Source organism: Oncorhynchus clarkii, chromosome 6, assembly GCF_045791955.1.
Source record: "Oncorhynchus clarkii lewisi isolate Uvic-CL-2024 chromosome 6, UVic_Ocla_1.0, whole genome shotgun sequence".
In the NCBI taxonomy this organism is placed as follows: domain Eukaryota; kingdom Metazoa; phylum Chordata; class Actinopteri; order Salmoniformes; family Salmonidae; genus Oncorhynchus; species Oncorhynchus clarkii.
The window spans coordinates 37,355,826-37,380,972 of record NC_092152.1 but is presented as its reverse complement, the minus strand read 5'-3'; the positions used below and the strand labels follow the sequence as shown (position 1 = coordinate 37,380,972).

General features: G+C 41.4%; 2 protein-coding genes across 2 annotated transcripts in view; one reads left to right on the top strand and one right to left on the bottom strand.

The window, feature by feature from the left end:
- LOC139411089 (tetraspanin-15-like) overlaps positions 1 to 2,345 on the bottom strand; it is a 57,827-nt gene extending 55,482 nt beyond the window's left edge. Inside the window, exon 1 of the mRNA XM_071156936.1 lies at positions 2,184 to 2,345. Coding sequence (XP_071013037.1) covers positions 2,184 to 2,264 — 81 coding nt within the window. The 5' untranslated portion in view covers positions 2,265 to 2,345. The remainder of the gene's footprint in view (positions 1 to 2,183) is intronic.
- Positions 1 to 24,667, top strand: part of LOC139411088 (substance-P receptor-like) — a 34,901-nt gene extending 10,234 nt beyond the window's left edge. Inside the window, exons 2-5 of the mRNA XM_071156933.1 lie at positions 1,428 to 1,622; positions 13,670 to 13,820; positions 16,543 to 16,739; positions 18,513 to 24,667. Coding sequence (XP_071013034.1) covers positions 1,428 to 1,622; positions 13,670 to 13,820; positions 16,543 to 16,739; positions 18,513 to 18,882 — 913 coding nt within the window. The 3' untranslated portion in view covers positions 18,883 to 24,667. The remainder of the gene's footprint in view (positions 1 to 1,427; positions 1,623 to 13,669; positions 13,821 to 16,542; positions 16,740 to 18,512) is intronic.
- Positions 24,668 to 25,147: the final 480 nt, after the last annotated feature.

The window sequence follows — 25,147 nt, the reverse complement described above, 5'->3', positions numbered from 1 at the left end:
CTAACTGACCTAAGACAGGGAACATTTACTAGGATTAAATGTCAGGAATTGTGAAAAACTGAGTTTAAATGTATTTGGCTAAGGTGCATGTAAACTTCTGACTTCGACTGTATTACAGTATATAATGTATAATTCGACATTAGTGTTACAATAGTAGGAATGGGTCATTGTTTACAAGTTGCAAGCTATCCCCTAAAGCCATCCCGAATACCACATATTTTTCATCTTCTTCTGAGTCTGGCAGCATAACAAATTTCAACGGAAAAATACATTCAAAGTGCTCAAAAAACTCTTGCTACATTGAAACACTGACGGTTCCTCAAATAACCCCTTAACTAACCAAAGTTTCAAATATAAACCCATTGACTGCAATGGTTCCTTGTGGAACTCCAGTGTTTCTTGAGAATCTCCAGGGTTCCTCGAGTCACCCTTAATTCTAAGAAGATGAGGAGAAGCTTTTACTCTTTCAAAGGCATACAGTCTATGACTCAAACTAAATTGAGACAGGGGAGGATTGCAACATGCACATTGATTGATGTAGACCCTGATGCTCAGAGGGGAAGAATAAAACATTTGTGTTTTAGTTTGATCAATAGTGTCAATGTGTGTGTGTGTGTGTGTGTGTGTGTGTGTGTGTGTGTGTGTGTGTGTGTGTGTGTGTGTGTGTGTGTGTGTGTGTGTGTGTGTGTGTGTGTGTGTGTGTGTGTGTGTGCGTGTGTGTGTGTGTGTGTGTGTGTGCAGAGGTGGAAAAAAATACTTAATTGTCATAATTGAGTAATAGTAAAGATACCTTAATCTGAAATGACTCAAGTAAAAGTGAAAGTAACCCAGTAAAATAGTACTAGAGTAAAAGTCTAAAAGTAAGTACAGTGCTGGAAAAAGTACTCAATTGTCATACTTGAGTAAAAGTAAAAAGTTAAAGTAAATACTATACATCAAATTGCTTATATTTAACAAGCCAGATGGCACAATTGCCTTTTTTATAACTTTTTTTGACAGCCAGGGGCAACTCCAGCACTCAGACATAATTTACAAAGGAAGCATTTATGTTTATTGAGTCCACCAGATCAGAGGCAGTAGGAATGACCAGGGGCGTTCTCTTGATAAGTGTGTGAATTGGACCTTTTTCCTGTACTGCTAAGCATTCAAATTTTAACTTGTACTTTTGGGTGTCAGGGAAATTGTATGGAGGTAAAAGTACATTATTTTCTTTAGAAATGTAGTGAAGTGAAAGTAAAAGTAGTCAAAAATATAAATAGTAATGTAAAGTACAGATACTCCGAAAACAATGCTTAAATAGTACTTTAAGGTATTTTTAAAGAAGTACTTTACACCACTGTGTGTGTGTGTGTGTGTATGTGTGTAGATCTTCCCCTTGTATCTTCCTGAACATGTGTTTGACCCTCCTTTCTCTCCTCTTTTCCTAGGTACATGGCCATCATCCACCCCTTGCAGCAGCGTATGTCGTCCACAGAGACCAAGGTGATCGTGGGAGTGATCTGGGTGCTGGCTCTGCTCCTGGCCTTCCCTCAGTACTACTACTCAGTGACAGAAGAGCTGCCTGGACGAATCATCTGCTACATTGAGTGGCCCGAATACTCTGGCTTCGACTACAGAATTATGTGAGTTTCCTTTATAAGTGTGTGTATGTGTGAGAGAGAGAAAAAGAGAGAGAGAGAGCGAGAGTGTGTGTTTGTGTGCGTGTGCGTGGGCATTTCCACTAATCACTAAACTAAACACTCCTGATTACTTTGAATGGAGAACAAATGCATGAGGGTCGTTGGTATACACTAGCCAGTAAATAAAAGCAGCATGGAACAAAAATGCTTTGTTTCTTTTCTGTTTCTCGATGAAAGAAAAAAAAACACCAAAAGCTTTTTATCAAGTACACCTGTGCAGGGAAAATATCAGATGTAAACAGTAGAAGACATGACTATACAGTTTACTCTTCTCTCACTATTTATTAAAGCCGATGTAACTTTTACCATTCCCGCACTGCTTATTAAAGCAGCAGTTTGACTGTTTTAAATACAATGCTAATGATGACTGTTTTCGAAAGCAGCGGAGAGTTAAGGCCCCCCTGTGTCGACTTCTGCATGTCTTCAGCAGAGCATATAAAAGATAGACCAAGACATTCTGCTGTTTACTATTCTGTTGCCTAACAGATCAAATATTTTATTTACCTTCACTATCAATTCCAAATTCCTCGAATTGTGTCTCCACTCAAGAGCAGCTTGGGTTAAACATAAAAAGCCCAATTCCATTATCTTCTAGCTGTCCAAACACAGGGCAGATTTCATATTATCCTCTTAGCTCCATCCATCGAAAGCAATAAACAAACTGAAAGGACTGAGAGAACATCCCAAATGGCACCCTTTTCCCTTTATAGTCCACTACCTTTGACTGGGGCCCATATAGCTCTGGTCGAAAGTCGTGCACCATAAAGGGAATGAGGGTGCCATTTGAGACACAGACTGGACTGAGAGTGCATGCAGACTACATACCCTGTGTCTAACCTTAACAAAACATTGTTGGAAGGGAACTGAGAATTATTTATTGGTGTGATTGCGAAGCCAGTAGACACATTCTGAGCTGCAGTATCAGGTGAATATGGGTAGCCAGATATTGAACAGATTATTATTTGTATTGTAGGGGGCTTTGGCAGTTTAGATGTTATTGCTGAATCATTGGATCTGAGCCTCTCGCAATCATTCTTCCATTCGCCCCACTCTCAACTCTCATCTTTCACACTGTTTTGCTGTGCTTCACAGTTGAACATGAAGCAGGAAAGTGACACCATCAGACACGTGTCTGACTGAGTGATATTCTGCCCAACCTTTCCTCTACATTGCTTCCTTCCTTACGTTACCAAAATAGAACGGAAAGATTACGGTTGTCATACCCCGATTCAGAGGGTTGGGTTAAATGAGGAAGACACATTTCAGTTGAATGCGTTCAGTTGTACTCACTAGGTATGCCCTTTCCCTTTTTCAATGAACAATACAATTATAGGCGTGAAGTGCTTTATATATATAAGGAGTTAATGTTAGCACTTCACACCTATAATATTAGCACTTCACGCCTATAATTGTATGCTGTATTTGATTTGTACGGTGGGGAATAGAATAGCAAGTCTGTCACCGGGACCGCTTCCCAACGCTCTCCTTGGTTCTCTTCACCCCATAATGTACGGCAAACTAAAAGCTGTGAAGCAGTGGAGTCTCCTCAGAATAGGAAGGGGAGGCACATCCTCCTCAGTGAATTTCATACAAATAAAAATTGTGAAATTTTAAAAGTTATCCTTATTAGATAAAACTATGCTAAATATATTTACATCACCATATCATTGATTAAAACACACTGTTTTGCAATGAAGGTCTACAGCAGCCTCAACAGCACTCTATAGCGTAGCACCATGGTGTAGCCTGAGGACAGCTAGTTTCCGTCCTCCTCTGGGTACGTTGATTTCAATAGAAAAATTAGGAGACTTATAGTTCTCACCCCCTTCCATAGACTTACACAGTAATTATGTCAACATTCAGAGGACATCCTCCGAGCTCTTGCAGTATTTACTGACATTTTGTCAATCAAATCAGATGATCAGAGAATGAATTTAGTACTGAAAGCATAAGCTACAGCTAGCTAGCACTGCAGTGCATAAAATGTGGTGAGTAAGTGACTCAGAGATAGGCAATAGTTTTGAACAATTACATTTCTTTAAAAATGAAGGAGAAGCAAGAGAGAGAGCGAGAGAAAGAGAGAGAGAGAGATATTTCGTAGCATTTATTTTTTCACTTTCAGTTTCACTAAGCTAGCGAATGCAAATTGCTAGTTTAGCCTACTCAAACACCCGGCTCAAACAGAGAGGGATGCTATGTTAGCTAGCTGGCTATTCCTATCCAACACTGGAACTCTTCCAAGTCAAGGTAAGCTTTTGGTTTTATTAATTTATTGCCACCGGGTCCCGCCGGTATAACTGCTAAACTGCTTGCTGACTGTACTGTGTGATTGTAGCGGGTTTACTAATGCATTAGTTCTAGTAGTTATGTTGACTATGACGTTATATGCTAATATGCTAATATGGTGACAATTATATAGGCTGTGTGTAGCAGTTAGTGGTTATGATATGAAGGTTTGGCTTGGAAAGTTTTTTTTGCCTGGTCACAGACAGATGATGTGTTGTGCACTGAAGTCCACAAAAGTTAGAGGAGGAGAGCGAGTAGATGCGAGAAGGAATTATATAACGAGCAAAATTATCATGCTGTTTGTATGTGGCTGCTATTAAAGTGAACTGTGTTTGTGTGTGATAAGAGGTGTGTTAATTCTGCCGATTCTGTTTAAAAACCTTTCTAAAACGTAAGCAAACGGAATAAAGCGGGGATAAACATACCTGCATTTGTCCAATGGAACCTCTTGTTTGCAACTGTTGGACTAATAATTAAATCCTAGATGAGCTAGATGCAGGCAAGAGTGTGCAAGGCAGTATTGAATGTGTCACTGTCTGTCACCTTGATTACTAAAAATGTTCTTTCGACCTGTGCATCTACGTTGTAAACCTTCATTCATAGGCTAGGTTGTAGCAACTCATGATGGGTATAGGGAACATTTGAGTATAATGTACTAGCCTAAACCCATCGATGTAACATTGAGCTGGGTGAATGGAATATGAATGACAGTCATCCAATATAATGTAATAGAAATAAGGCCATGCTCATAACAAAAATGAATCGTCCTCCCTAATTGTAAACGTCACCGACCGCCACTGCTGTGAAAATGTATTACAGTGTGTGTGTGTGTGTGTGTGTGTGTGTGTGTGTGTGTGTGTGTGTGTGTGTGTGTGTGTGTGTGTGTGTGTGTGTGTGTGTGTGTGTGTGTGTGTGTGTGTAAAAGCCATGAAGGTGTATGGCAGCTTCAGCTGGAGGTTGAAATCCTCTGATGGCCACACTGTAGAGAGTGCGATAGAGAGAGAGTGACAAAGAGAGAGGCCTGAGACCTGGAGATTCAAGGGATGATTCTAGCACGCGTAAGGCACATTTACTATTAACAGTGGGAAAGTGCTCCCCACCCCTGTGGCCATTAATGTATTTGTTTGACTGCAGTCGTTACCTTCCGACATCCAGTGAGCTGATAAACGCACAGCCTCCAGCTCTGATCTGATCAACAGCAGCCCCTCTGCTCTCAGCACATCAACACCACAGCATTTTAGGGTTGCTCTCTTTGTCTCCAAATGCCATTGTCATTCAGTCTGGCTGTCCAGGCTCCCACCCTTCTACATTGTGACCATTTGTCATGAATAGCACGATGGCAATTAGAATGTTCATGTAGGAATCGCTGTGGCACTTATTACTTTTTCAATGAAACTGTAATCACTGACACATGAGGGCTAAGTGAGCGGAGCTTTGGTGTGGTTGTAATTCAGCCAGCGTGTCCGCTGCTGTAATTGACACATTTGATTATGGCTGACCCTCCAGTCCAAGCAATGTGTGGGATGGTGTGAGTGTGTGGTTGTGTGTGTGTATGCTGCCCCTCTGCCACCGTCGCTATGGCCCCCTCTCAGTGAGCAGGAATTAGGGAGTAAGGCCACGGGGAGGGTATAAATAGCAACGTCACAAACTTACCGAAGATTCAGTTTCCAACAGTATGATCACACACTCAGACAAGTAGGCTGGACCTTCACACACTCCCGTGTGCGGGTTTGAGCACAGCCGCATACACAGCTGTGCACAGACCTTTTCTATACACACACTAATATACAGAGCGATAGACACACAGTTACACCCCCTCCCACCCCCCCCCCCCCCCCCCCACACACACACATACACAGATAGTTAGACACACAGTGACCCCCCCCCCCCCCCCACACACACATACATTGAGAGAGAGAGAGGAAGAGAGGGTGAGTAATAGAAAAATAGAAAAAGACACACACAAAGTGACACACACAGACCATCTTGCGCAAGCACACCCCGTTCTCTCTGTTCCCCCCGTCTCCTAAATTGGGTACCTAAAGAGCTTGTCTTTGACCTATGCCAGTAAACCAGCAGCATTGTGCAGGGTGTCATGTTACCTCAGCCACTACATTCATCTCCCTCTGCAGACTCCCAGGCTTCATTCTCTTCTCCCAGCAATGTCAAAAGAACAGCAACAGCGGCCCACACATGGCGCAACAGAACACAGACAAACGTTGAGATGCAGTCTAGAGCTTGGCTGGACAGTCAGGCAGGAAGAGAAGACAGAAAAATAATGAGCAGCAAGTACTGTATATGGTGAATATTTTCTGGATGGGCTATTGGACCTTGATGTGCTGGGTGTAACTGTAAACTGTAAAGTTGATGTATCATTCCTCCCAGTGTCACTTTATTTGGCAGGATGTTTATTGATAACTGTGCTGTGACAGTTAGGTGACAGACACTCACTTCTCTTTTCTGCTAGCCCAGCGAGCAGGAGGCAGGGGGCAGGAGGCTTAAGGGAGACGAGAGGATGGGGGAGAGAGAGAGGAGAGGGGACGAGAGGAGGAGAGGAGATGAGAAGATGGGAGAGGAGAGGCAGGATGCAGGCAGCCACCGGGCTCATTACGTATTCCGGGGAAGTTTGCTCAAGGCCGCACTGATTTTTGTAAATTGCCTTATACCCACAACAGGCTCTCCTGGAAGTACTGACAGTTCTTTAGACGGACAATAGTTTTTATAACCAAATGTACATTTTTCTACAAACTCCCACCAAACTGTGCGTGTGTGTGTGTGTGTGCGTTTAAGCATCTTAAGATCTTAATTTGATCACCTTGTTGCAGGAGACCTTCTGAAGTTTCTAATTTCCACTTTGAAATCTCAGACTTAATTTTCCCTTATGAAATATGTATCAACCCCTACAAAGATGTCCAATAATTATAAGCCTCATAATAATTCACATTTCCTGTGTCTGCAGGACTATTTTCCTGCTGTAGCAAACTGGCTAAAAGATCTTACATCTGTACACTTCCAGGTAGAACCCAGATAGAACCCTTTTGGGATCCATGTCGAAAGGGTTCTACATCAGAGGAGGCTGCTGAGGGGAGAACTGCTCATAATAAATGCTGGAATGGAGCAAATGGAATGGCATCGAACACATGGAAACCATGTGTTTAATACCATTACATTTATTTCGCTCCAGCCATTACCACGAGTCCGTCCTTCCCAATTAAGGTGCCACCAACCTCCTGTGTTCAACATTGAACCAAAAAGGGCTCTACCTGGAACCAATATGGTTCTACTTGGAACCAAAAATGGTTCTTCAAAGTGTTGTCCAATTGGGACAGCTGAAGAAACCTTTTAGGTTGTAAATAGCACCTTTTTTTTCTACTAGTGTATGTGTGTAACTGTACGTGTTTGCCAGTTTGTGTGCATGCATTTGTGTGTGTTTCTCTGTGTATGTCTATGGCATGTATGTGTGTCAAATGCATGGGTCTGCCTGGCGAGTGTGTCTGCATGAGTGCGTCGACGACATATGATATCCTCAGCTGCTTGTGATGGGTGTTGCAAAATACTAAAATGCTGTCTGACTCACAGTCTCCAAGTGAAGTGACCCTGATAAGGACCTGCAAACAGTCAGATCCTCAGCCTGCCAAACCAAAACACACTGACAAGCCCTGCTACCTTTTGAAATATTCCCCTGAAGAAAATAGTTATCCTAGTGACAACAACAACCCTGAAAACTGTCAGAGAAATTAAACACATGCTTTGCTGACAGAGTCATAGGGAGGTAAGAATGGAAAAGCTGGCCTGATATACACATTCTTTCTATGTGTCCGTATTTGGAAGTCCCTCAGATTGCGTCGCAAATGGCACCCTATTCCCTATGTAGTGCACCATATAGGGAATAGGGTGCGATTTGAGAATTCTTTCATGTTGAGAGAGAGGGATGAAAATATGGCACTGTTGTTATTGGTTTATCTGTTGTTACAAATACACTGAACAAAGATATAAACGCAACATGCAACAATTTCAAAGATTTTACTGAACTACAGTTCATATAATAAAATCAGTCAATTGAAATAAATTCATTAGGCCCTAATCTATGGATCAGTGCAACATGCATAGAGTCTCCTTCACATAAGGTTGATCAGGCTGTTGATTGTGGCCTGTGGAATGTTGTTCCACTCCTCTTTAATGGCTGTGTGAAGTTGCTGGATATTGGTGGGAAATGGGTGACATGCCTGGTGAGTTTTCAGGCCATGGAAGAACTAGGACCTTTTCAACTTCCAGGAATTGTGTACAGATCCTTGCGACATAGGGCCGTGCATTTTCATGCTGAAACATAAGGTGATGGTGGAGGATGAATGGCACGACAACGGGCCTCAGGATTGTGTCATGGTCTCTCTGTGCACTCAGATTGCCAAAGATAAAATGCAATTTGTTCGTGCTCCGTAGCTTATGCCTGCCCATACCATAACCCCACCGCCACCATGGGGCACTTTGTTCACAACGTTGACATCAGCAAACTGCTCACCCACACAACACCATACACGCTATCTGCTCTGTGCAGTGGAAATCAAAGTTGTTTACAACGCTGAACTGCAGTCAGGTGAAGACCCTGGTGAGGACGACAAGCACGTAGATAAACTTCTCTGAGACGGTTTCTGCCAAAATTATTTGGTTGTGCAAACCCACAATTTCATCACTAACAGGGAAGCAAACAAATGTGCTCACAGAATTTGAGCGAAACAAGCTTTTTGTGCACAATTTCAGGGATCTTTTATTTCAGCTCATGAAACAAGGGACCAACAATTTACATGTTGCTTTTATATTTCTCTTTACTATAAAACAAGACTTTATCTGAGGAAGTACTGCCTACCTGTTCTCCAAAGACAGTGCAGTATGCAGATAGGCAGAAAACGGCTTCCCCGGCTTCTCCAATAGAAATCCCCAATCACACTTGTAGGCGATGTCATGCTAAGCTTGCGAGCTTGCTAAGCTCATGTGCAGAAACACATCTTCGGGTCTAACGGTTGTCTCGCGCCGAACTGCGTGTGGTCAGGCCATCAAATCGAAGGCACTTCTTCAATATAAAGTTGTTTTTTGACTAAAATAACATCAGTTTACCTCTTTAACAAGGTTGTTTACTAAGACATTTGCTCGAACCAAGAAAATGAACAAGTAAGGAAGCTTGTTTAACTTCTCTCATATAATTCTCAAACCCCAAACCCTGCCCTGGTCTGCTTGGTCTGTTTCACACGTGTTACCAGCAGTCTCGCGATGTTGCTCCTCTGTGTTCTCCTTTGCATTTAATTCATTTCCCTCCTCCTATCATGTTATTTACAAAAAGCAAGTATTAGGGAGCTGTGACCGTTAATTTCACACATCTCAGACAAAAAAGTCAGTGGAAGTCTGTACAGGAGCCCACCCATTACCAATTTGCTGCCTGTACTCTCTCATGCAGTTCCCAAACATTTCACTGTAATAATCACTGGTAACAGACTGTGAATGCCATTAAAGGGATATTTCAGGATGTTGGCAGTGCCCTTTATCTACTTCCCCAGAGTCAGATAAATTCATGGATACCATTTTTATGTCTCTCTCTGAGGAAGTTGCTATGTTGCGTTAGCGCAATTGCTAACTATTGTTGACTGGAACAGCTAGCATGCTAGCTGTTCCTGTAGACTTCCAGTCATTGAGATAATGCTAGTTAGCATTGATTCGCGAAACTACCTATAACTTCCTTAATATTGGACACAGAGACAAAAAAAATGGTGTCCACGAGTTTATCAGACTCTAGGGAAGTAGATAAACGGCTTCACTGACACAATTCAGAAGTATACCTTGAATATTTGGTTCCTCAGCAAACACAAACAGATGCTTTCCACAGTCGTCTTACCTTTTATTTCCAAAAAACTAAAGCACTGCATGCATCACTAAAGAACAAAAAGGTACAACAGAGCTTTTGGGGAGGAAAACCATTGATGCAAAAAAAAGATAAGCCTTCAAGTCAATTGGTTGAATTGCAGCTGCTCTCTCTTTGGACTCATTTCTTATGCCTTGTGTACTGTGTGTGCCAGGTTTGATCCTCTGGTGCACCTGCATTTTGCTCAGTAGGCCGGTAGGAGGGCCTGAAGGCTGGTGTTGTGTCTCTGTCCTCCTGGGCATTCTATCTGATTATAATAATTGTCAGAATTTTCCTTGTTTAAAAATAAATAAAAAACACACAGACTTCCATGGAAGTCTCTGGGGAGGAGAGACCGGCTACTGTGTCTGATAACCAAGCCATTAGCTCATATTAACTGAATCTTAGCTGTCTTAATTTGTTATTTATTATTGGAAAGTTAATTATGGGGGGAGTTAGTTCCTTTGCCATGTAAATATAGAAAAATGTTCTCAGAATAGTTGTATTAGACATGTTTGCTCGATAAGGAGGCCCTTATTCATACCCTATTACTGTTGCACCTGTCGTAAAGATACTGATAAGACCTGATAAGTATCCCATTCGAACCCACACACCTACCTGATCCCTTTTTTTTTTGACTCTATGTCATCGTTCACTGATGTCCTCCCTGTCTCCGCTTTTCTTCCAGCTCCCTGTTGTTTACAAGTAACATCCAAAATAAAGGAAACATCAACACAAAGTGTATTAATATGGCATTGGGCCATCATGACCCAGAACAGCTTCAATGCACCTTGGCATAGATCAGTGTTTCTCAAAGGGGTGCACGTTTTGGTTTTCACCCTAGCACCACACATCTGATTGAAATAATCAAAGAGTGATGGTTTGTTGATTATTTGAATCAGCTTTGTATTGCTAGGGCCTAAACAAGAACATGCACCACATTTGGGAAACTCTATTGGAGGGATTCTTCCATGATAAGTGCTATAATTTAGTGTTTTAATGATAGTGGTGGAAAACGCTGTCTCAGGCACCCCTCCAGGATGTCCCATAAGTGTTCAATTGGGTTGAGATCTGGTGACTGAGACGGCCATGGCATATGGTTTACAACGCTATCATGCTCATCAAATCATCAAATTGCTGAATCAACTCAGGAACCACACCTGTGTGGAAGCACCTGCTTTCAATATATTTTCTATTCATGATTTAGTAAAGTGTTTCCATTATTTTGGCAGTTTTTATTTTTTATTTTATTTTTATTGAACCTTTATTTAACCAGGAAGGGCTCATTGAGATTTAAAATCTCTTTTTCAAGAGCGTGCTGGCCAAGATAGACAGCACCAAGTCATTACAAAAATTACAGACAAACAACATGAAAAACTACCAGTAATCTAGTAAAAACCATAGAATTCACAAGATTATAACAAAATCAAAAACAGCAAATTAAAAACATTGCCAGGTCAGGGAATCAGTCTCAAGACCATTCATCAGTGATTTAAAAATACCAATAGGGACAAGTTCTTCCAGTTTAAAAGTATTTTGTAAGGCGTTGCAAGACGATGGTGCAGAGTACATAAAAGCCCTTTTACCAAATTCAGTTCGGACATTTGGAACAGTTAGCAGGATAAAGTCCAGTGAACGAAGAGAGTACCCACCACATTTCTGAACAATAAAAATGCCCAAATAAAAAGGTAGTAAACCCAAAATGGCTTTGAAAATAAAAGTATACCAGTGCCTGAGTCTATGAGTGACTAGAGAAGGCCAGCCAACCCTGGTATACAAAGTGCAGTTGTGCGTAAGGGTTTTGCAGTTTAAAATAAATCTCAAAGTGCCATGGTAAAGGGTGTCTATTGATCTCAAACACTGAGCGGAAGCATTCATACAGTGGGGCAAAAAAGTATTTAGTCAGCCACCAATTGTGCAAGTTCTCCCACGTAAAAAGATGAGAGAGGCCTGCAATTTTCATCATAGGTACACTTCAACTATGACAGACAAAATTAGCAAAAAAATCAAGAAAATCACATTGTAGGATTTTTTATGAATTTATTTGCAGATTATGGTGAAAAATTGGTATTTGGTCAATAACAAAAGTTTATCTCAATACTTTGTTATATACCCTTTCTTGGCAATGACAGAGGTCAAATGTTTTCTGTAAGTCTTCACATGGTTTTCACACACTGTTGCTGGTATTTTGGCCCATTCCTCCATGCAGATGTCCTCTAGAGCAGTGATGTTTTGGGGCTGTTGCTGGGCAACACGGACTTTCAACTCCCTCCAAAGATTTTCTATTGGGTTGAGATCTGGAGACTGGCTAGGCCACTCCAGGACCTTGAAATGCTTCTTACGAAGCCACTCCTTCGTTGCCCGGGCGGTGTGTTTGGGATCATTGTGATGCTGAAAGACCCAGCCACGTTTCATCTTCAATGCCATCTTCATCTTCAATCTTCAATGCGTTTCATCTTCAATCTTCAATGTTTTCACTCAAAATCTCACGATACATGGCCCCATTCATTCTTTCTTTTACACGGATCAGTCGTCCTGGTCCCTTTGCAGAAAAACAGCCCCAAAGCATGATATTTCCACCCCCATGCTTCACAGTAGGTATGGTGTTCTTTGGATGCAACTCAGCATTCTTTGTCCTCCAAACACGACGAGTAGAGCTTTTACCAAAAAGTTATATTTTGGTTTCATCTGACCATATGACATTCTCCCAATCTTCTTCTGGATCATCCAAATGCTCTCTAGCAAACTTCAGACGGGCCTGGACATGTACTGGCTTAAGCAGGGGGACACGTCTTGCACTGCAGGATTTGAGTCCCTGACGGCGTAGTGTGTTACTGATGGTAGGCTTTGTTTCTTTGGTCCCAGCTCTCTGCAGGTCATTCACTAGGTCCCCCCGTGTGGTTCTGGGATTTTTGCTCACCGTTCTTGTGATCATTTTGACCCCACGGGGTGAGATCTTGCGTGGAGCCCCAGATCAAGGGAGATTATCAGTGGTCTTGTATATCTTCCATTTCCTAATAATTGCTCCAACAGTTGATTTCTTCAAACCAAGCTGCTTACCTATTGCAGATTCAGTCTTACCAGCCTGGTGCAGGTCTACAATTTTGTTTCTGGTGTCCTTAGACAGCTCTTTGGTCTTGGCCATAGTGGAGTTTGGAGTGTGACTGTTTGAGGTTGTGGACAGGTGTCTTTTATACTGATAACAAGTTCAAACAGGTGCCATTAATACAGGTAACGAGTGGAAGACAGAGGAGCCTCTTAAAGAATAAGTTACAGGTCTGTGAGAGCCAGAAATCTTGCTTGTTTGTAGGTGACCAAATACTTATTTTCCACCATAATTTGCAAATAAATTCATTAAAAATCCTACAATGTGATTTTCTGTAGAAAAAAATCTAATTTTGTCTGTCATAGTTGAAGTGTACCTATGATGAAAATTACAGGCCTCTCTCATCTTTTTAAGTGGGAGAACTTGCACAATTGGTGGCTGACTAAATACTTATTTGCCCCACTGTATATAAAATATCCCCATAGTCTAGTAAAGGCATAAATGTAGCTGATACTAGCCTCCTTCTGGCTTCAATAGAAAAACAGTCCTTATTCCTAAAATAAAATCCCAAATTCAGCTTCAATTGTTTTGTAAGTTGTTGAATATGCAATTTAAAAGAGAGGCCGTCATCAATTAAAATTCCAAGATATTTATGAGGTTATCTGTATGTGTGTGTGACTGTGCCGATCTTCTTCCCCTTTCCTGTAGGTACAATTGTAGCAGTGCTGCATGCTGATCTTGTCTTCCCCTCCCTGTCGTGCCCTGTAGGTACTACATGTGCGTGACAGTGCTGATCTACTTCCTGCCTCTACTGGTGATGGGCTGTGCCTATCTGGTGGTGGGCCTCACTCTCTGGGCCAGTAACATACCTGGAGACTCCTCTGATCGCTACAAAGAGCAGCTCACTGCCAAACGCAAGGTACAGCACACTATAATAAAAGGTGCAGCACACTATAATAAAAGGTGCAGCACACTATAATAAAAGGTGCAGCACACTATAATAAAAGGTACAGCACACTATAATAAAAGGTGCAGCACACTATAATAAAAGGTACAGCAGACTATAATAAAAGTTGCAGCACACTATAATAAAAGGTGCAGCACACTATAATAAAAGGTGCAGCACACTATAATAAAAGGTGCAGCACACTATAATAAAAGGTGCAGTACACTATAATAAAAGGTGCAGCACACTATAATAAAAGGTACAGCACACTATAATAAAAGGTGCAGCACACTATAATAAAAGGTGCAGCACACTATAATAAAAGGTACAGCACACTATAATAAAAGGTACAGCAGACTATAATAAAAGTTGCAGGACACTATAATAAAAGGTGCAGCACACTATAATAAAAGGTACAGCACACTATAATAAAAGGTGCAGCACACTATAATAAAAGGTACAGCACAGTATAATAAAAGGTGCAGCACACTATAATAAAAGGTACAGCACACTATAATAAAAGGTGCAGCACACTATAATAAAAGGTGCAGCACACTATAATAAAAGGTGCAGCACACCATAATAAAATGTGCAGCACACTATAATAAAAGGTGCAGCACACTATAATAAAAGGTGCAGTACACTATAATAAAAGGTGCAGTACACTATAATAAAAGGTGCAGCACACTATAATAAAAGGTGCAGCACACTATAATAAAAGGTACAGCACAGTATAATAAAAGGTGCAGCACACTATAATAAAAGGTACAGCACACTATAATAAAAGGTGCAGCACACTATAATAAAAGGTACAGCACACTATAATAAAAGGTGCAGCACACTATAATAAAAGGTGCAGCACACTATAATAAAAGGTACAGCACACTATAATAAAAGGTGCAGCACACTATAATAAAAGCTGCAGCACACCATAATAAAAGGTACAGCACACTATAATAAAAGGTACAGCACACTATAATAAAGGTACAGCACACTATAATAAAAGGTGCAGCACACTATAATAAAAGGTGCAGCACACTATAATAAAAGGTGCAGCACACCATAATAAAAGGTGCAGCACACTATAATAAAAGGTGCAGCACACTATAATAAAATGTGCAGTACACTATAATAAAAGGTGCAGTACACTATAATAAAAGGTGCAGTACACTATAATAAAAGGTGCAGCACACTATAATAAAAGGTGCAGCACACTATAATAAAAGGTACAGCACACTATAATAAAAGGTGCAGCACACTATAATAAAAGGTGCAGCACACTATAATAAAAGGTGCAGCACACTATAATAAAAGGTGCAGTACACTATAATAAAAGGTGCAGCACACTATAATAAAAGGTGCAGCACACTATAATAAAAGGTACAGTACACTATAATAAAAGGTGCAGCACACTATAATAAAAGGTGCAGCACACTATAATAAAAGGTGCAGCACACTATAATAAAAGGTGCAGCAGACTATAATAAAAGGTACAGCACACTATAATAAAAGGTGCAGCACACTATAATAAAAGGTGCAGCACACTATAATAAAAGGTGCAGCACACTATAATAAAAGGTACAGCACACCATAATAAAAGGTGCAGCACACCATAATAAAAGGTGCAGCACACTATAATAAAAAGTGCAGCACACTATAATAAAAGGTACAGCACACTATAATTAAAAGGTACAGCACACTATAATAAAAGGTGCAGCACACCATAATAAAAGGTGCAGCACACTATAATTAAAGGTACAGCACAGTAACCCTGGGTTACACCAGCCCAGCTCACCCTAACCCTAACACTAACCCTACCTAACCCTAACCACAAGGTACCATACAGTAACACTAGGTTTAAAGAAATAGCGTTGACCATAGTATTATATCATGGATGCAAGGTACAGTAGGATCTTCATTGATCACCCTGTTGCAGGACATTTTAAACTTGTAGTGTATTTGAGTTTTAAATTTTTATGTCCATTAATTATAATCCACATAATAATTCACATTTCCTGTTGCTGCAGGATTATTTTCCTGCTGTAGCAAACTGGCTCAAATTAAGATCATATATCTGTACACTAACAAATCAGGGGTATTGTAGGGTAAATATTTACTGTGGGGCTCTGGGAAAGATTAGACTATGTCAGAATTGAGTACAGTAAGTATGCATGGGTTTACACCATGGTAACCTATTGTGTACATGCTCTGCTAGCTACTGTACATCAAAATGACCCAAGTGAATTATCAGTAAGAGTATGTGGAGTTTATGGGGCTAGCTGTATACCTCTATGGCTGCATTTACAGAGGCATCCCAACTCTGATAGTTTGCCCAATGTTCAAAAAAAGCACAATTGTATGAGCCCTTGTCAAAGTCAGCGCACTTTATAGAGAACATGGTGTAATTTGGGAGAAAAACTTGAACTTGGCTTCATCACCTCCAGGTCCAGCCAGGGAGAACTTTCTTATGTCTCTCACACATACCCTATTCCACTTTATTTCCTGTTGTCTTGACCCCACAATCTAAAATTACATTTTGATTCAACAATGGAGAAGTGCCATGTATACCATGGAAATGCCTCCTGAAATGACTGAATCGAACTCGGAATTACAGAACTAATTTAATAGGATCTCTGTCATTAGAATTTGAATGAACCCCAATCCTGCGGTTGATCTGTGTCTCTGTCTGTGATAGGTGGTGAAGATGATGATCGTGGTGGTGTGCACGTTTGCTATCTGCTGGCTGCCCTACCACGTGTACTTCCTGCTCCATCTGTTCTTCCCCCTCCTGTTTGAGACGCTCTACATCCAACAAGTCTACCTGGCTGTCATGTGGCTGGCCATGAGCTCCACCATGTACAACCCAATCATCTACTGCTGTCTCAACGACAGGTAGGTACACTACAGAGGAACACACACAGGCACCTAGGCACGCATGCAGGCACACACACACACACACACAATGGGTGAATCAAAATGGTTTACAATTCTCTTACCTGTTTTTTATTAGGTAGATTATTTATTCACTGCATTATTTATATGTTGAGGAACATTCATCACATATTACTCATAACCTTTACTTGTGTGGTGAAGGGAAAATGAAAAAAATAATGAATTCCTGCATGAAAAACAACAGCTTGCTATAATGTGACTTGTTTCAGTTTTTTTATCGCTTTGGTGCAATTTTCACAATTGTGTGGTACAAAACTCAAAACAGGTCATCAAAAAGGCAGTTGTTTCAAAACTCTAAACACACCAAACGTTTTTCACCAAACTTAATCAGTGTTTCATCTAGAAATATATGTTTGACGTTGCAATACATTTTCATATAAAGTAATTGCCTTTCACAATGCAAAGCTCACATTACTTTTGATATGATTCTCTTCTATTTTGAAAACATTTTACTATTACTTCATTTGACTGACAATCACTTAAACATTTGGTAACACCTATAGATGTAAACTGGTTTGTCTACTGCAGATTTTGAGAGCTAGATCATGAATATGTATGTCTGTAAAGTAGAAACATGAAAGTATGATATGCTTGAACGTAATACTATGATGATGACTATTATGATTTTTATTTTATCTGATATTGACAAGCCCACATGAAAAAATAATATAGTGTGTACTGTGGGAGGAATACTATAATATTCACTGTAGTGTTTTTTCAGACTTTACTGTAGTATTCGCTGAGGCATACAAAGATTTCAATCCAGACCTATGTCAGGTTTGGATTCGCCATGCCAAAAGGTTTTTCCCTAAGTGCATGAACAATGAAGATATTTACTGCAATTTCAAGGAGAACCTATGGCCAAATGCTCAAGACAGGCTTGATGCAAACTAGTGGCATCTAAACATTGTTTATTTCGTGTCTTTCATTTGATTACATTGTGAAAGATGTCTTCAATGATCACAGCTTTGATCACACATGAGATTAAATCATACTACAATGGCTCTGACGCTCGTCGGATGTGGCAGGGCTTGAAAACTATTATGGACTACAAAGGGTAACCCAAACGTGAGCTGCCCAGAGACAAGAGCCTAACAGACGAGCTAAATGCCTTTTATGCTCGCTTCGAGGCAAGCAACACTGAAGCATGCACGAGAGCACCAGTGTATTGCCAAATGTGAAAACAGTGTAATGTGCTGTAATTTACAGTACTGTAGCATACTTAATTCAAATGGCAATTTTGAAACCTGTATCTTACATTTCTTGCAATTGTAAATATGTTTAATTCACTGTGGTGGTACATTTTATGAAGAACCAACCTCCCATTGGTTTTCCTATCAACCACCTGCCGGCTGTCTAGTGTCTCTGAAAGATGCCTATTTCACACTAGGTTATGGCTGAGTGTCATTAAAGTACAAAACAAAAATGTGAGAGTTAGTTACACTGCTAGAGAACTGCCAGGGTCTAAGTCATGAAACATTCTGCAGCATCCCTCTCCTCTCCGCATCTGCCTCCACTCATTTTCCATCAAACTCTTTCCTCTTCTTCTTACTATATCCTCAGCTTTTTCACATTCCCCTTTAAAATAAAATCTGTCCTCCTGGTCTCTCGTCTGTCTGTCCTGTCTGTCTGTCTGTCTGTCTGTCTGTCTGTCTGTCTGTCTGTCTGTCTGTTTGTCTGTCCTGTGCTATCTGTCTCTCTGTCCTTCCCTAGGTTCCGAGCTGGCTTCAAGCAGGCGTTCCGATGCTGTCCCTGTGTTCCCGCTGGCTCTTACGAGGGTCTGGAGCTCAAGTCCACACGTTACCTACAGACCCAGACCAGCATGTATAAGACCAGTCGCATGGAGACCGCTGTGTCCGCCGTGCCGCACGTGGTCGACGACTTGGAGCCTCCCAGGTTCGGGGCCCTATCTGGGGCCGGGTGTGAGGCCGGGGCGCGGGGGGTTGGCGTAGGGGGCGTGGGGTTGTGTGCGGCGGCACCCAGGCGCTCCTCTCTGGACCTGACTTCCAATGGCTCTTCGTCCCGCAGCATCTCCAAGACCGTTTCGGAGACCTCCAGCTTCTACAACAACCTGCCTGAGTAGGGAGGGGAGAGTAGAGTCAAGCACCGCTGAACACTCTCTCACAATATCTGCCAATGGGGACCGTGTGCATGTGTGTTTGTGTGTTTGTGGCCGTGAACGTGTTTGTGTGTGAGTGTACATTTGAGTTGGTGCGTGGGTTCCGTCCATGTATGTGGATGATGTCCTTTCATTGAATGTTGGGCATCAAGTCTACCGCCTGTGACTAAGGCTTGGTTTGGTTCCCCTTCAGAGGGCTTTCCAGTGTGCCCTGATTCAAACTAAACAGGAGTCAGTAGACACTAAGGCCATAAGGCATACCTAGCCCACACTACCTGGTACCTGCTGTACACGAGTTAGCTGAGAACGTCACGAAAACGATGCGCACGCTTCAATGGGGCAGAAAGCCGTGTATTGTTGGGATTCTGGATGGCCAGGTAGCTAGCAACAATGACAAGTGGGGAATCGTGAGTGGCTCGTTTCAGCCAGTTTTACCTTCTTTTTTGAGGTTTTTGACTGCTGTCACGTCTATGCTAAAATGGCTCAAATTCGCCTGCTAGCTAACCAAGAAATGTAAGGATGTATTTGAGAGACAACATGTACTCATTGTGCAACTTTATTTATGTTTTCAATAAACATTGGAGACAAAATTTAGTTTACATGTTGTCAGAAATTTAAACCAACCCTGTCTGTTTTGCCCCATTAGTTGCACACGTGTCGGTTTTGTTGCTAAACAGCCAACCCGTCTATAGCCCGCAGAGCTAAAGGCTGGGTTCAAGACTTGATCAATACAGAAACCAATCTTAATACATTACCCAGCCCTAACTGAACCCTAGAACCTTTACACTGTCCACAAAGCTTCAATTAACAGAATCTACCTAAAACTTACCTAGCATATTATCAGTTGCTTCTAATGTTCATATTACCACCAGTACTTCTGAATGATGCATTAGTGTGTGATTGCTGGGAGCACAGTCAGTTCTCATGAACATGTTTATGATAAGCTTGGTATTCCGGTTGCATAGCCTAAGACCCTGAAACGAAGCCCGGGGTTAACAAGCCAGCACTCCATGGGAAACTAGACTACTGGGAAACTAAATTAGACTACTGGGGCTGATGTGTGTTTAGCTGGTGGCCTTTTCAGCATGACTTCAGTGGAATAATGTGGGATAGACCTGAACAGAGTGCTAGTCAGCTGTGTACTTCGCAGGACATCAGACAGTGGAGAAGTGTAGTGTGATTACATAAACAAAGAGAAACTGTACTGCGAGGCTTTTGTTAGTTCTTGTAACTAGCGAAGGGAACATGGGTTTGGATACTTAGCATAATGGCACTGAGGGAGGGAGGAAGGGAGGCAGCTTTGAGGCAATTATCTCTGTATAAAACCTCTGGGTCTCAGATGGAACCCTATTGCCTAGATAGTGCATTTTGACCAGAGGGTGCCCTTTGCCATGCAACCATCTGAAACCTAGCGAGTACACTTATGTATGTATGATGTTCAGCACACACATAATCACACATTCTCACACAGACCCAAAGACACCCACAGCTGTTCACACACATGTATTTAAATTCCCCAATTTTACGTTTGTATTAACATTTTACATTTTAGATCAATATTTTTGCATTTGTAATGCCTTATTGAATAATTGAATTCATCAATTCAAATTGTATTTGATGATTTGAAACGGAATTGAATGAATATTGCATTAAGTTTTAAAATTACATTTCAATTTAATTCCATATTCTATATTTATATTCAGTGTCAATATGGTAGATACAGTACTGCATTTATCCTTTACGTTAACTTCCTGAACATATGCCTATGTGGGCTAACACAGTCTTCTGTCATGCATGTTCCGGAGAGTATTAGCTTTCAGAAATGGGCTAAGCGTATTGCCCACGATTAAAACCCTAGAGCCAAATTTCTAGGAAGACAATAAATTCAACATACCACAATGGCTTCAGAAACCAACAGAATCTGCTCCTTTGATACCGCTAGCTTCTGTTCACCACAGAGAGAGTTTGATTTTATCGGTCCTCCTCTACCTTTCCTGGTTGGCAAAGTACCAGGATGTTGTTTTGAATCTGAATCTGGGGAGTACTGAATTCAAAAACGTAAATCATTAGAGGTGTAGAATATCTACCTATCCCGTTGTAATTAGATACCTATTCTTTCTGCCTTGCCACTCCTATGTTACTGTGTCTGGTAGACTTCTAAGATTCATTCAGAGTTAATGGTGTGTGTGTGTGTGTGTGTGTGTGTGTGTGTGTGTGTGTGTGTGTGTGTGTGTGTGTGTGTGTGTGTGTGTGTGTGTGTGTGTGTGTGTGTGTGTGTGTGTGTGTGTGTGTGTGTGTGTGCGTGCGTGCGTGCGTGCGTGCGTGTGTGTGTGTGTGTGTGTGTGTGTGTGTGTGTGTGTGTGTGTGAGTGAGTGAGTGAGTGAGTGAGTGAGTGAGTGAGTGAGTGAGTGAGACACGTCTCAGTGGATACAGTCTGTAAGGAGGAGGACAGGATTCACTCAGACATTGCATTTCTCCTCAAGAAACACGCCTTGCAACTGATTCATTTAACATGGGGAACCAGATAGCCTATTTTTCTGTCCTAACAAACCCTCTCAGGCAGACACTAGTTTAGCCAAAAAGGCATCCCTCCTAAACCAAAAGGTCGGTAGCTCCCATACAGTTGAAATGAATACTGAAACCAAAAATAGACCAAACACTCAATGTCTAAATTCAATAGAATGTTTTTACATTTCAGATGGCAGGTTCAAGAGAAGATTATGCCAAAGAGAGGCAGCTGAATGTGTACTCAACCTCATTCAAAAAATATTTGTTAATTGACAATGTTGCAGGATGTGTGGTTGCTTATTTCAGAAAGCAGTGTTGGTTTTGATCACTGCAGTGATGGAGACAATAGGCTGGCCTTGTTCCCGTGGGTTGGGAGAGAGCTGGCGCCATGCTGTCTACTCAACTGGGTGAATGTCCTCATCAACGCCATCTCTCTCCAATCACACTAATTACCCACAAGGGGAGAGAGACGGAATGGAATGAGACAGAACAGCTGTACACACACATACAGAAAGAAGCACACACAAAGACATAGGCACATATAGACACATCCATGCACACGAATGCACACAAACAGACACACATACACACACACAGGGTAAAAAGAGCAGATCTCTCCTTTGCCTTAATGATGTGATGTGTTTTTCACTTACCTGTATGTATGAGCCTACCATCTACATGATGGATTCTGGCTGGTGCAACGCACCATGAGATGTGCTTATCTCTGCTACAGTGATCTGAGTGGCTACTGCTTTGATGCGTTTAGATCGAGAGAATCTGCCAGGACTGAATGGGATGGGTGGGAGCCGAGCAGCATCAGTTCCAGTTTTTCGTCACTGGTCATTTGGACATATCAGGATTGGGCAAAGACAGAGAGCTTGCTTTTGCGAGGGTGGAGACACGTACGAACACAGAAGTTTATAAAGCAGCTGACCAAATCACGTGAGATTTTACTTCTGGGTTAGCAAAGATTACAGCAGTACTGCTGGACAGCAGCTCACACACTGCTTGTAGTTTACCACAGTCACAGTTGCGCCCCAAATGGCACCCTATTCCCTATATAGTGCATTTCTTTTGACCAGGGCTCATAGGGAATAGGGTGCCACACACAATGCTCTCTGATACAGTGCTGAAGGATCAGTTAATCTCTTGTGTGGACCTCCTTGTACATAGTACAGTTATGTTTGGTTGGTTCTCTGTATAACTTTGTTGTTTCTTTGAAATGTCATTGTTAAGCATACCAGATGAACTCATACTGCAAGGGTCGGCAACAGGTGAGCCACGGGCCAAAACCTGTCCACAAGTGATTTCCCCCCACAATTAAGGTATGAAATGAATGCTATTTTCAAATACAACCTCTTTTGGGGCTTAGTTGTGGTCAATTTGCAGAATACAGATTATTATTATTAGGTTCTGGCCCTCCAACCATACGCTTCGGCAAAAATTGTCCCACGGCTGAATCTAGTTGCCTACCGCTGCCATGTTGCAACGTTACAAACACTTGCTCATTTACTGCTACTGCACATGGCTTGGCTTGTGTGGTCTGTGTTGGTCTCTGTTGTACATTTTGTTTTGAATACATCTGTCACGCTAAACAGCACATGAAAGCAATTGAACATATCCAACTATTGCAGCTGATGTGGTTTACAAGCTGCTGGAGGGAGAAATGCTGCAACTTGGTCTCAGAGCATTTCATATTATTCTATACGAGACACTCCATTTAGCATAATGTGTTACGTATGTATGTTCGTATGTATGTATTCATTTGTGGACATCCATTATCCATTTCGTGTGATATGTTATGAATTACAATTGTTATAAGTTACCCATTGCAATTCATACAATATATTAAGAATTTGCAATATGTATGATATGTTACGATTTCCAATTTGTTGTGGCTATCATTAGCTAGGTGGCTAGGTGGCTAATTCAAACATTAGCTAGGTGGCTAATGTTTGCTAGGCTATGGGTGAGTGGTTAGGGTTAAGGTTAGGAGTTAGGTTATAGGGTTACGGTTTAGGAGTTAGGTTAAAGGGTTAAGGTTAGGAGAAGGGTTAGCTAACATGCTAAGTAGTTGAAAGTAGGATGTAGTTGCAAAGTTACTAATTAGCTCAAATGCTTACGTTGTCCATGATGAGATTCGAATACGCAACTTTTGGTTTGCTAGACATTTGCGTTATTTTTGCCTTAATTAACCTTTTGTCTTATGTAACCATACCAGTGGAGTCTTGAGGGAGGAGCTATAGGAGGTCAGGCTGGTTGTAATGACTGGAATGGAATTAATGGAACGGTATCAAACATATGGAAACAACATGTTAGACTCCGTTTCATTTATACCATTCCAACCATTGCAATGAGCTCATCCTCCTATAGCTCATCCCACCAGCCTCCACTGAACCATACCAAACGTTACATATCATACTAATTTTCGTGTCCTGGATTTACATGCACTATGTTACATCTAGTCTATGAGACCAGGATGGGAGAAATGGTAAGATGAACCATTGAACAAAACAACTTTGTTGTTTGTATTGCACTGATCTATCAAATGGACTTCACTTGTCCTGCTGCTGACTTGTCTGAGGCACTGTTGAACATTTCTGAACACTCTGTCAGACAATTACCCTGAAGGACTGAACTATTAGCCCAGTATGCAGCATCCCTGGTGGAAGATCTCTGTTTTCAACAGAGCAGCATGTATTACTGTCCAGTTTCCACATTACATCCTCTACCTGACTGAGTCCCCTGCATTGGCCATTATCAGCAACTATCCCAAACCACCTCTGTTACACCACTTACTCTCTCGGGTTATGCTTTCATAAGTGTTATTATGTGTTATTTCAGACATGTGTATTTCATATGTATTTGTTACTCTTGTTGAGAGATTTACGTCGACATTGTGAACGCACTTATTGCAGTCGTGTCAAGATATTTATTTTAGCAGGATTCATCAGTAAAAAAAAAAATGTAAAAAGAGCAAAGGTATTTACAGTGTTAGTATTGCTTTACACTAACCCACTATCTCTGATGTACATATTCAGGTGTTTTCTGGGGTTTCTTTTGCCTTTTAACACATTGCTATGTTGTTCGTTGTTTTCATGCAATTCTCAATATTGTGTTCATGTTTTGAATACGTTTGCTCATATTGTTGCTACTATTTTAATCCAACATCAGTTTGTCGAGAATATTGTAGCCTATAGTATTTAGTATGACTTCAAACAAAGAATCTAAACAATGTTAAAATATATAGAGTGAATGGAGGAGCACCCCTGCAGAACTCAGCAGAGAAATAGTGCTAAATAATGCCGGGGAATTACTAAAACAACACAGACAACAGTTCGCTCTGGGTTTGGCATGGTCTCATGATAATTCCTGACCTCCAGTGGAGACCTCACCAGACAGATAAAAGGAGAGAAGAGGGAGAGGAGAGGGATCGGCGAGCGGAGAGCCCTGTGTCAGATGAAGCGTGTTTGTGTTTGGACTGGACCTTTGTTTTTTGCCTGTAAAAGGAGAGCAGAGGGCAGTCTGTGCATATTAAACACCAGTCCAACTGCATGGGTCTGGACAGAGTGCGTCTGTCAATGTCTCTGTAGACCTGCCAGAACAGCAGTGACTCACAGGCCATGTACTTTATCCGTAAATTGGGATACGTTCCAAATGGCAGCCATATGTGCTCTGGTCAAACGCAGAGCTCTATAAAGGGAATAGAGTGCAAATCTCA